At 25.3% G+C, this 13,452-nt stretch overlaps 3 protein-coding genes across 5 annotated transcripts; 2 read left to right on the top strand and 1 right to left on the bottom strand.

Annotated features, from left to right (window-relative positions):
* Positions 1 to 470: 470 nt before the first annotated feature.
* Positions 471 to 2,540, bottom strand: LOC112597989 (phosphatidylserine synthase 1). The gene is made up of 2 exons (XM_025344276.1): positions 2,344 to 2,540; positions 471 to 2,081 (listed from the first exon to the last, which is right to left on the bottom strand). Exon 2 carries the CDS (start codon positions 2,062 to 2,064, stop codon positions 781 to 783), a length of 1,284 nt encoding a protein of 427 aa, XP_025200061.1. The 5' UTR covers positions 2,065 to 2,081; positions 2,344 to 2,540; the 3' UTR covers positions 471 to 780.
* A 119-nt stretch (positions 2,541 to 2,659) lies between these two features.
* Positions 2,660 to 5,389, top strand: LOC112597990 (26S proteasome non-ATPase regulatory subunit 10-like). 3 transcript variants are annotated; one of them, XM_025344278.1, is made up of 7 exons: positions 2,660 to 2,754; positions 2,816 to 2,943; positions 3,090 to 3,188; positions 3,250 to 3,396; positions 3,492 to 3,658; positions 3,738 to 3,901; positions 5,272 to 5,389. In XM_025344278.1, the coding sequence occupies exons 2-6, from the start codon at positions 2,830 to 2,832 to the stop codon at positions 3,880 to 3,882; spliced, it is 672 nt and encodes a 223-aa protein (XP_025200063.1). In that variant the 5' UTR covers positions 2,660 to 2,754; positions 2,816 to 2,829; the 3' UTR covers positions 3,883 to 3,901; positions 5,272 to 5,389. The 3 variants fall into 3 exon arrangements, with proteins under 3 accessions (XP_025200063.1, XP_025200064.1, XP_025200062.1); XM_025344279.1 differs by having other exon boundaries at positions 2,664 to 2,750; XM_025344277.1 differs by having other exon boundaries at positions 2,670 to 2,943.
* A 1,849-nt stretch (positions 5,390 to 7,238) lies between these two features.
* LOC112597978 (synaptic vesicle membrane protein VAT-1 homolog) lies at positions 7,239 to 10,664 on the top strand. Its single transcript, XM_025344259.1, has 6 exons — positions 7,239 to 7,619; positions 7,950 to 8,138; positions 8,494 to 8,704; positions 8,804 to 9,058; positions 9,358 to 9,602; positions 10,493 to 10,664. The coding sequence occupies exons 1-6, from the start codon at positions 7,545 to 7,547 to the stop codon at positions 10,562 to 10,564; spliced, it is 1,047 nt and encodes a 348-aa protein (XP_025200044.1). The 5' UTR covers positions 7,239 to 7,544; the 3' UTR covers positions 10,565 to 10,664.
* Positions 10,665 to 13,452: the final 2,788 nt, after the last annotated feature.

The following is a 13,452-nucleotide window of genomic DNA, read 5'->3' on the forward strand; positions in this document are numbered from 1 at the left end:
TATTATATTGTGGAGAAATATATGAAATTTAAGTAAAATAAAAAAATTAATGTAACAATTACTAATATTTTAAATATTATACTCAAAATAATATCTATTTATATTTTTAAAGTGCAAACAAAATATAAATATGGAATAGTGATTTAAACATTATGGCACTAAGACACTATGTCTCATCTTTAATACATTAATTATATTACCATGAGCAAACATTTAAATAAAATATGTTTAACACCTAGATATTTTACTATTTACAATGATGTAAATGTAATGATGTATACTATTATTATTCTAAAAGGTATTTATTTTCTTATTAGATTTTATTTAATATTATGGAACATTTAAAAATCAATACAATTATACCAAAAAAAAAAAAAAAAAGAAAGTACAAACGAGTAGTTTGAGTAACTTATTTATGCACTAAACACACAATATTACAATTTCAGTACTTGATATTTTTATCACAATAAATAACCGTAGCATTTTAAAGAAAAATGATTTAAAATAGGTAATAACAAATACACATAAGGTGACTAGGCTTAAATAAGTCTTTTATCATAAGGTTATTACAATAACTAATAACAATACAAGATCTGATATTAAAAAACTTATAAAGGTAATAAACATGTCCCATTTTTAAATAAATAAATACCAAAATAATTATTTTAAGGAATAGGTCACATATATCAAGTTAACAATTTGTAATGTCATCTAATGATTCTAATAGGTATTTATGTAATTTTTGGCATATACTAATCAACACTACTTGGACAAATAAATTTAAAGAGTTTTGTTTTTGCTGGTTTTGTAGTCTTCTTCAACATTGTTATCGTTTGAAATTGAATTTGGAACATCTGCATCAAATTTTTTTCCCGTTAACCAATTAGCCTGCCAAAAACCCAAAACACTGACAACGGAGAAAAATAGCATGATCATCAACCATACTGATATGTTAAAAATTTCAGTCTGCTGAAATAGTTCTTTTCCATTCTTTATACACAACAGTGACTCTGTGACCATTATGACTGCATAGACCCAACACTGTGTCCCAAGTCTTTTACAATTAGGATCTGTCACATATGTATAATATTGTCGAGTAGATGGCGCAACTACAATACTCAAAAAGAAAAGTCTGCCAACAACTAGTGGATGTGATGGTGGCATTTCAAATATGTGCTTCAAGAAGAATGTATTCAGTTCAGATACTTGCCACATAATTACCATTTGGCACACAGAAAAAAAGCGCATATATGATGAATTTGGATCTAGCCATCGAACTTGTGTCCAACTAGCTGGTGTAAACTGTAGTGCAGCTCGCTTGATTTTACCTTTAGTTGTATCAATATCTTTAATACCAGGCCAATTATAGTCTCTCATTTCTAACATTTTGCAAATTTTCATTCCAACCCATATACCAAATCCATTGCAAAGTAAAACATCTAAAATCCAAGCATCCCACCAACATTCTTTAAAATTTGGCAATAAATGAGAAAACATCACTTCAGTGAATTCCCACATCATGCTCATTGACCACAATATTCCATAATGCCTCACTAGTATTGCTTTGGATACCCAACCAAAAAAGTGACCAGCAGCAAATACATCCAAATGTGCCCAAAACTTTTCCACAGAAATATCTGAACAGTTAACACCATACTCTTTATCCATATCAATTCGGAAATCTTTAAGATTAGGATCAAGCCATAATATCATGCCTTTAATCGTTTCATATTTTTGAAATAATAAAAACAGCAATGTTAAAGAATATAGAACACTAAGTCCAAATACCATTCGCCAGACCGCTGGGTGAGGTCTAACAAAAGGACCGTTTGGGAATGCCAATAAAGATACAAGCAGCAGAAAAAATATAACGCACCAGATTCCAGCACAGATATTGCTATCAATTGATTTATCATCTCGAATGAAGGACATAAAAATTACACCAACAATTGACAATATCAATAGAGTTATGGTATGCGGTTTGTAGAAAAACTCTAAAGTGATATCTTCCACTTCGCATTCGTTGAGTGTGTTGAACACGCTTTCTTTCTTCTGGACTACCATGGCGCGACCGGTAGTTTCTGGCAACAAATGAGAACAAATAATGAACTTGGGGACAGTGTCAGGCATATATTTAAATTATTTAAAAAATTTCCATTGTATGTACACACAAACACACACACACACACACATACACACACATAATATATATAAGTAAATGTAATATATTTGATTCAATTTAAGCGGGGGTTTTTTTTTTTTTATTATTATTATTAATATTATTAAAATTAAAATAAATTTAAAAGCGTAGTAAATGTTAAATTTAAAAACCATTGTACTTACCGGGGAAATTAATGAACAATAAACCGCTCACTCGTACTGAATCGTTCCTACTGTTTTCGGTTACTCATGTCTAAGGATTTTAAATTTAAAAAATAACTAATAAAAAATTTTAGGCACATTAGTACATCACGTGTTTGAGTGATTAATGAATAGTACAATAATCAGTGAACTCGGTAGTCGGTGGAGTGATCGCCGATCGGGCATCGGCTTACGGTTGTCGGCAGGTCAATGATTAATATTGATAAGGTCTATACGATAATAATGTATGCATCAACGAAATATGGATTACTACCTTTTGTTCCAAAACATATATGTTCCACAACCTGTTTTATGCCACTAGACAATACTTCCACAGAATAGATAAAATTATATACTATTAAGAAACTAAGAACTGAGAAGACGAAGTGGCAAGTACTGAACTAGTGTTGTTGAGAAGAAGTCTATTTGAATTAACTATTATTTAATATTTTAGTAAATTATTATATAATGGATTTTGAAAAGGTAAAAGAAAAAACTTTTGAAGATGCACACAAAGGTAATGTCGACCAAGTTATGAAAGCAGTCGAAGAGCATTTGAGGCTGTTAAAAGAAGTCGATGTTGTATGTAATATTATAATTATTATAATTTTCAAGTATTTATTAAATAGATTTATTGTTTGAATGTTATTTATAATAAGGTTTTACTTTATTTAATAACTAATGGTACAACTTAAATCAAATCAATTTTTATTTTTATTTATGTTTAGAACAATCGTTTGCTCCTTCATTGGGCTGCACTTGGGGGCCATGATAGACTTGTTCGGTATCTTCTCGAAAATGGTCAACCAGAAGATTCTCGAGATGATGTAAATAAATAAATTGTGTATTATGTAAAGGTAAATTTAAAATTATTGTCATTTCATTCAGATGCAAACAACTCCTCTTATATTGGCAGCATCAGGTGGCCGCATAGATACAGTAAAAACCCTTATAGAATATGGAGTAAATATTAATGCAAAAAATCAAGAAGGACATTCTGCACTTCAATATGCAGCTTCAAAAGGTTGGACAGAAGTAAGTCAATATTAAACGTTTAAAATAAATTATTAGTATATATATATATATATATAATTGTTATGTAAACAAATATATAATATAAAATTATTTAGATTGTTAGATATTTAGTATCAAAAGGCGCTGATGTTAATATAACTGATAATAGAGGAGCAACACCATTACATAGATGTGCATCAAAAGGAAATACGTCAGTGCTAAAAATTTTATTGGACTGTGATGTACATGTAGATGCTAAAGACAGTTATGGAAACACACCACTGTAAACTATGAAATAATTTTGATTTCTATAACCAATAGTACTAAGTTTTGATTTTAAATGTTTTCCTTTTCATTTCTAGTCATTTAGCTTGTGAAGAAGGACGTATTCAAGAAGCTGGGTTATTGATTAAAAGTGGAGCTGATAGCACTCTCGTAAATAAAGAAAAATTAACACCTTTTGATTTAGCACCGTCTGATGTTCAAGGCATTTTGAGAAAAATCTAAAATATTATAATTGTCTTGGGTGAGGATCATATAATATGTTGTACTAATATAAAAAGTATCTAGAATAAAAAAAATTTTTCTTGAAAATTTAAGAAAAATAACTCAAGTAAATTATATTTTAATCGCTATATTTAGTATTGTTTACAAATTAATTGTAATAAATTGTCCCAATATAATGTCCTACAGATCTTTATAGCAAATTAATATTTTTTGATAATGTCTATTCAAGAAAAATCTGGAAAAAATTCCAATTTAATCTAATATCAAAAATATATAATTTTCTTTATTTTTTGAAACTTACAAAATAGCCATATTTTGTTTACTAAGTCATTTATAAAAAAATAGGTAACAGGTGTCAGGGTAGTTCCCATATACTAAACCAGATACCGATGAACCGACAAAGAATTCCATATTCCAACCTGGCCTAAGACCCCGTGCGCCCCAAACCCATCATCGTTCAGAGCCAGATGCCGTGATAATCCCAAAATCCTTCCCACTCGCTGCAAATCACCATTCAAGGTGTTCCAGGGTGGGGAAGTGATCTGCTGGTACAGGGGGTCGATAATATTATGTAATCAGTATTACTCGTCGCATAATAATATATAATATATAGTAGTTCAGGATAGTCCTATAAAATATTAAATTATACGAGTACATAATACTGATAAATATAACAATAATAATAAAATAAAACAAATAATTAATTAAATACCTAATTAAAAAAAAAAAAAAATACCTACTGACACATATTTTAAAATTTAATATGTTTTTGTATATATGGATTTTTGGGACATACTGTATGCAAATACATCTATTTGGAATTTCGTCAATATTTATTGAATGAAACTTGTAAAACCACAATTTTTGCCATGTATTTAAATTTATTATTTTAGCTCTCACAAGTACTGTTTATCTCATGTTTACCAATACTTTGTACACAATTTATACTAGATTAATAATAATTTGCTTTAATTCCAAAAAGTTCTATTTATTTTTCTAAATGTGTTATTTTGTATGTTCCTTTATGTAAGATTATAGTAGTGCCAGATCATATGAATAATCGCTTTACATTTAATGAATTAGTATTGAGCTAATGGTCCCTTAAATATAATTTAGTGATCTGTGGATTGTTATTGATCCAAATCAATTAAATTTTTATGCAAACTAGTATGAAGCATAAAATTAATTTGCATACTAATTGAATATATCTAAGTACCTGATATATTTTGCTTAAAATATTTTTTCTTGAACTCTTGTATGACCTTGGTGCAATACTGCATTACCAAAATATTTATACAAAATTATTCTAAATACTTAATTTAATGCTGTATGTAGATTGACTATTTAATTATAAATTTAAATTTAAATATTTTGTTTTTTTTTTTTCAGAATAAGTGTGTTTTAAGTTGAATGTAATTTATGAAGTTCAAAACAAATATAACACTAATAAGTGTCTTTAAAAAATTAATATGTATATTTTTTAATCCTGTAAATTACCATTAATTATTATATTAATTTAGTACCTATGTAAGAATAATTTTAATTTGTGTATAATTATTTGCAATTAAACTATTCACTATGTGTTCAAATTTATATATTTTAAAAATCGTAAAACTAGCAGTCATAGTAATAAATATAAATTTACTGAGACATAAAATAAAATAAAAAAAGTCTAATTTTATATAATTGTAAAGTGTTAATAATTGAAAATAATGAGAAAACAAAATTAATTGTTTGTAATATATAATATGAAACTATAGGCAGTTTCACTTACTCTATACTAATTGTAAATAATGCCTAGGTAATCATTTAATATACGTCTTATAAAGATTCTGAAATAGTATTATTGTATATTTAAATAACTAGTTTTGAGTTAATACAATATTATATTAAATTAAACTGTTATGGTATTAATATATTATTTTCAATTACTTAGTGGTTTTATCTAACACTTATGCACTTTCAACCTTCGGATAAGAAATATTTGTGATAATATAGCCTTTCAAACTAGCTTCCTTATTATGCACATGTGTCTAGGCTAGTACCATTAAATGTTTGGTAATTATTAACGTTATGTTATCATTGATAGAAAACAAGGAAGGGTAAGCTTAACTTCACCTTAAACAAATGATAAAATAATTGTCTTTTTACTTAAACCAATATCATGTAAAATGTCTAGAAAAGTACTAAATAAAATATTTCCATTGTAAAAACTAGTAATTATACATTAACTTGCTGAAAACATTTTTTTATTTACTACACTCATTATTTTAATAATAAATTGTAAAAAATGAGAAAGCTACTTCTATTGTATAGTTGGTTCAATTGACTTTAAAGTCAACATTGTTTTAGATAAACAAAAAAATAATTCTGAGCAAAATTGATAGAGAATTTGAGTTTAAACCACCGACCTATAAATAAAATTATACATATGTTTTTTGATATTTTAAAATTGTTACGAGAATAACTTTAGAGGCTATTGTATAAAATCAAATTCCTATTTTACCAACCCTAAAAATGTTTTCATCCTGGATTGTACAGAGTGATTCTTTTATCATAAACCACTCATTATTTCAAAAACTATTAATATTTTAATACATTTTAAGTTTTTTACTCTTTAGAATGATAACATATAATTTTAATATCATATTCTGAAACAGAATATTTTTTGGAATATTTTGATACAAAAAAATTAAAATTCAAACGAGTAGTTTATGAGTTATTATTGTTATAAGTATTTTAAGTTTAAGTGGTGGAATAATAATAGGCTAACATTTTACGGAGTATCTAACCCCATATCACTCTACTTCGATCACCTAAATTCTTATAACTTATAATTATAAACTATTCGTCTGAATTGAAATTTGTACATATCAAAAAAACTTCTAAAAATATTCTGCTTCAAAATTTCAGTTTAAAAACAAATTTGTTTTTCAAAATATAAGACTTGAAAAAACATAACGGAAAAAATATAATTTTTTTTTTTAAATTTTGTTTTATTTTGAAGTTTTACAAAACATTTACGCTCAAAATAGAAATTACTAAACAAATTAGGTAACTCAAATAAATATTATTTAAAATACCTCTAAAAGAAAAAAGTATTAAATAATTATTGTGGGCGATAAGTAGATTTATGGTTATTTGAAAACTCAAATCATAAAATACGATTTTTTTATTACAATTTATATTTTATAATAAGTCTCAAATTGTATTACTTAGTTAGACATTAAATTTATCAATATGATTTATACACATCGAATTTTTTAATCATAATTCATATCAAAATATTGGTATAGTCGTATGGGTAAGTTATTATTGTACGTATTCTATAAGTAATGACCTATTTGATTATTCTACAATCACTCGTCATCAGGGCTGTATGCATAATGCATCTATCTACAGCTATGTTCTTTGCTTCATCATACATAATAGTACCTACCTATATAGGTACTGAAAAAGCATACCTAATCAGTATTGTTTGAAAATGTTTATAGAACTACAGATAAACCATGCTTATGATTTTTATCTTTGTGGATATCCAGATCATTTGATAATATTCTTTGTAGTCTACTAGCAGTAGGTACTATTAAAAAAATAGCTGACTCTGGCCATTGTAAACTATAAAAAGTGTTAAAAATTCAATAGCAAAAAGACATTTAAAAATGGATAATGTCAAACAAACTGAACAGGTTAAATGTATTGTGTTGGAAGATTATGGCGGTTATGATAAAATAAAAGTAAATATAATTTATGAATACCAATATAGTATAGGTGTCTAATCTAACCTTATTTACTTACTTAAACCATTACTATTTACTTATATATTTCTGTATGAAAATTATTTCATGATTAGTTGGTAGGTAAATTTATTCTTGTAAGTTAATTTTATTATCTAGTATAATTTATCTGTTACATATTATCTACCCAGAATCAAATATAATAATGTTTGGTTATTATTCGAGTTGATGTTTAAAAACTCATACATCTATCTAATATACCTTATGTTGTATAAATTATGAAATTAATTTAATGTATTATTTTTATGTTTTAAATGTAATTTATTTTAGATAAAAAATTGGCCACTTGAATTCTTAGGATCAACAAGTGTGTGTGTTAAAGTTCAATTATGTGGTGTCAATTTTAGTGATATATATACTAGACAAGGTTTTTTACGCCAATTAAAAACACCTCGTGTGCTTGGAGCAGAATGTTATGGTACAATAGAAGCTATTGGAAATGAAGTGAAAAATTTGCAAGTAATGAAAAATTATAAAGTTATTCATTGTTATTTATTATTTTTTTTTTTTTATAATAATTATTGATTTGAAGTAATGGTATTAGAATCCCCCTTTGATCATGCTGTTCAGTATAATAACTATAAATATTAGTCTTTTTATTCATTGTATATATTAATACAGTCAATACAGATTATAAATTATTAAAAAGAAAAGAATGATGATTAAAAATGATTATAAAAAGAATTATTGTTGTTTTAATATATTGTCTTTTACCAAATTAGAACAAATTTACATTTATAATACCCTGTAAGTCTGCAACCTTGGCTACGACTTTATTTTAATGAAATTAATTTTTTATTGACTTTTTATATAGTGTGGAGACCGAGTAGTATGTTATGTTTGGACAGGAGGACTGTTTGGAGAAAAGGTTGTAGTTTCAGCAAATAATTGTTTTTTAGTTCCGGAGGGTGTTAGTGGTCAAGATGCTGTTGCTTTACCAGCCAATTATTTGACTGCGTACTTGAGTATTTTTACCATGGGCAATATACAACCTGGAGATACTGTTCTCATACATTCAATTGCGGGTATTAAGGATTAAAAAAAAAAAAAATTTCTATTTATGGAGAATAGCACTTAATTTGAGTTTGTCATGGTGAATTTTAAATCTAATTTTTGTTTTATAGGAGGTGTTGGGTGTGCTGCAACTCAATTAGCAAAAACTGTGAAAGATGTAGTTATTGTTGGAACCACTTCAGTATCTAAACATGAACGTTTAAAAGAAAATGGAGTTTCTCACGTGCTACAGCATGAAAATTATGAGACTCTGGCTAAAAATGTATCACCACAGGGTTATGATTTAATTATTGATAGTATTGGTGGACCAAATATTGAGATTAGTCAAAAATTACTTAAGGCTTGTGGTCGTTTAGTTGTCATAGGTATGTTATTATAATTAAAACTACATAAATAGTATAAAATTTTTACCAAATAATGTAACTCAAATCATACATAACCTGTATCTACAATGTAGGAGTAGGTATAAGATATACTTTGTGTGGTAAGTTTACTTGAAAATAGAAAATTGTGATCAGAATAGAAAACTGCTTATTAATATTTATTTATCTACTTTAATGAGTGTATATTATGTAGAGTATAAACTTAAAAATATATTTGAGTAATTTAAAAACTAATTATTTATTTTTATAACTTGTATTGTAGAAGTATTTTTTTGTTTTAGGCGGTAGTTGTTATATTAATGGAGAAACATTAAAAATTGTAAGGTCATTAGCTATGAAGTGGCAAACAAAAAACTTGGTCCCTCAAACAATGATAGAACGAAATATAACTGTTAGTGGTCTTCATTTGGGTATGCTGTTTGATTCTAATCCAAACAAAATTCATCATATCATGGAAGAATTATTCAAAATGTTGAAAAATAAATTAATAAAACCAATTATTCATGAGATCTTACCGATTGATAATGTGAGTAAGAAAAATTCATACTAATATATTCATTATATATCAGGCTTATAATTAAGAATAGAATGTTTGTGACTACAATTTTTTTTTGTTTAATAATGTATACAGCAAAAAAAATTATAAGCCAGTTTTTCTATTAGCATGACGTAAAAGCAGATTAGTAGTTTTTCTATTTTTAGATAATTTTAGGTATAAGTGTATTTTTTGTTGGTTTCTAAAAAAAAAAAAAAATATATTATAAATCATTGTTTTTAAATTTAAAATAAATCTAAACCATCTTTCATAATAGCAACTTTTATACAATCTTACATGTATGATTGTACAATAGTCTCACTTTTGCAATAATTTGAAGGTAGTTAATAGTTACTATTGATCTATTTACACAATGATACTCTCATGATAGCAACTGTTTTGTTTTACTATCAATGTGGAAATATTGTTGGTAATTTTTTTTAAATTATTTGAACATTTTTAAAAACTTAACCAAGTAAAAAATAAAGTAATATTATTAAAAATTAACTTTTAAAATTAATTTTTGATAATTAATTTTTAGTTATTTATATTGTATGTATATTTTGAAAACAACAACAAATAATTTAGTTTTAAAAACATTTTATGATATGATTGTTTAAAGGGCATAGTTTGGTATTTTTTTTAAGTATATCTGCAAATATTTTTATGAAAGGTGTTTTCATAGTTCACAAACATTCAAACCCTACGTACAATACTTCAAAAGTATACTATACATCTATTGTAACTATAAAGTGTATGAATTAAACTAAAAAATTTAAATTGAATTTTACAATCATACATATCTAATAGTTTGATAATTTTGTGATTTATGTTTATGTTTTTTAACAATTTTATACATTTGTATTATTATATTTCTACAGGTTATTGAAGCTCAAGCAACATTGGCAAAAAGAATGAATTTTGGGAAAGTCTTATTAAAATTAAATCAATAATAAGAAAAGTTTTTCAAGTTTGTTTGGTTCTGTACCTGTTGTCAATTTGTGTAAATTCTCCTTAATGTATAATATTTATATTTAAAGTGTTCATTGTTAAAAATTTCTAAGAGAATAATCATTGTGATTTAAATATTGAGTTATATGTTTAAATTAATTAATAGATAATTAATTTATATTTGACTTTTATTTAGTATAATTTAATATGTAAAAAAACTACGTCCATCTTTAAATTATAAAACTTAAATATTTAACTATATTTTATATTATAATTATACATTTTCTTTGAATTGTTGTGCATGATACATAGAATATTTGTATACAAGTTACCTGCTCTTAAATACATTTGAAAAATAAGTTATAAAATAAGTTATGAAGTACCTACCTAATAGGTACCCATAGTATAGTAATACCTGCATTTAATTTCCTTTTATTTAGTTATTATATTTATTTTTTATACCTAAATGTCATGTCTATATTATATGATATGATAATTTGTAATATTGTATTAAAAATTCTACTTACAAGTGATTTTAAAATATTTTTTTAGTCTATCTAAGTTACTCGAATCGGCTTATTAAGAAAATTAAAAATGTATCTATTCCTTGTGTATGCATATTAATTTTATATTCATATTTTATACATTTATAGTACCTATATATTAATGTTAAAATAAAAACACTATTTATATAATTGCAAGTGGTGCTTAATTTAACCAAATTATCTTAAAAACAATGTGTGTTTATTCATTTCAACACAACTTACATGTATGGTAGGCCAAAACGTACAATTTAGTATTTAGATTACTAAATTAAAATTTGCCATGTACCTACCACATATTATGTATTGTATAGACACTGTTACCACTTACCATAATATAATAGTATAACAAGTGACTGTTATCTATCATGAGTTTATGATGTTATGTATATACCGCTAGTACCTAATTAATAGTCAGTTATGTAATTTATAGGTACACATATTAATCGCTAAAACCTAGTTTCTATCTACCAATACTAAAAAGTTAGAAATAATTCAATTTTTTTTTTCATTATTTTGTGTTAATATTTATATTATTATTAGCTTATTACCGAAAAATACTATACGTACGAGTTGCGTAAGGATTTGTCTAACTAGGTACTCTATTTATCTGAACTGAAATGTTCGAATTGCGTTCTGGTTGAAAAAAAAAAGGTAATATTCGAATTAAAATATCCAATCATTCTATAAAACTAATAAATATTCATTTTAGTTGTCGCAATTGCTAGTGTGTGTCAATCGATTTAGTATTAACAACGTCATTATTACACAACGCACCTAATTAATTTGGAAACACATTACGTTTGTAACTCTTAGTTAGGTACATATTTTTATATTATACTTTTGAAATTGTGACTATGTTCCTTGTGGCCAGTATTAACATTGTTACTATTTATTAATTATTAAAAGAATAAACATATATTTCTATTACTATTTTTCAATTTAAAAATAGGTTCAAGAGTTCCGAAAAAAGTAGGTAGGTACTAAATACCAAGACAAAATATTTTAATTACTTTTTCAAAATGTCTGTATTTAAAAAAAAATATTAATTTTATAGGTACTTTTTAGTTTTAGTTTATATATTTCCTATTTTAAATTTGTGTAAAATAATGAAAAAAAAAAATTGAGATATACTTAGAATAGTCGTGTGTGTATAATAGGTATATATATTTTGCATGTAACTTTTACTCAACTGACAATTCAAATACCTTTAAGAAAAACATAAGTAGAGGAGTATAATTTATAGTTAGGTATAGATACCAAATAATATGGTGAATAATGCTCGATAAAATTAAAGTGAAATATGAAAATAATAAAAAAATATATTGATTCAGTTGATTTATAAGGGAAAAACTTTTTAAAGTATTTGAAAGTATCTATAGTTACTTTTTAAAGAATTTATGTTTGTACCTACTTAAATACTTTTTACTTTGAGTATTAAAATTTTAAGCATGTATATATAAACACTTTTCAAAATAACTAATAAGTATCTGTACCTGTGGTATTTGAATACTTTTAAAAAACTAAGTCAATATTCGTACCTATACTGTATATATTTTTAATTCAAAGGCTATTTTATATTTTTATATTTTAAAATTTTTATCTTATCTCATTGGTTGTTTCATATTTAATTTAAAAGTAGGTACCTACTTTAAAGTGCATTCGTTGATTCATATTTGATTAAAATACTTTAAAATAGCGTACTACAAGCTAAAATGTGTATACCTATTTCCTACGTATACCTATTTTAAAATGTATATATACGCACGTCGAACATATTTTTATTTATTTTTTTAATTAGCTTTTATTAATAAATATAGATCAACACTCAACAGGAATATATTTTTGAATTCTTAATTATTATCTAACTGAGAAATATTTGCAGCACCTTAATATTTTAAAACGATAAGGTTTTTTCTTATTTATATTTATTTTATTAATTTCATATACCTTATATAATCTTAATCATATGTATAATTTTTATTGTTAAAGAATCTAAGAAAATTATAATTTACCTATTGGCATTGAAATGGTACAAAATCATATTATTGATAAAAAATCTTAAGAAATAAAACGTGAGTCAGAATTAGGTATCTATATGGTATATAGCTAGTTCAGTTAGCTGTATTACATGGCGTTGCTTGGGTTAGATTGTATTTTTCCCATAAGCCCGGTTTCTTACACATTTCAAACCCTTATTTTGCCTCTTAAGAGTTAAATTAAAAAATAAATACTTTCTCAGTGGATTTTTACTTCGTAATAGCTATCTGTATGCTAAATTTCAGTCCTATTCGTACAATAGTTTGAACTGTGCGTTGATAGATCTGCAATTAGATAGTCAGTTGATA

The sequence above is a fragment of the Melanaphis sacchari genome, unplaced genomic scaffold (genome assembly GCF_002803265.2).
Source record: "Melanaphis sacchari strain LSU unplaced genomic scaffold, SCAv2.0 Contig44_pilon_pilon, whole genome shotgun sequence".
Taxonomy (NCBI): Eukaryota; Metazoa; Arthropoda; class Insecta; order Hemiptera; family Aphididae; genus Melanaphis; species Melanaphis sacchari.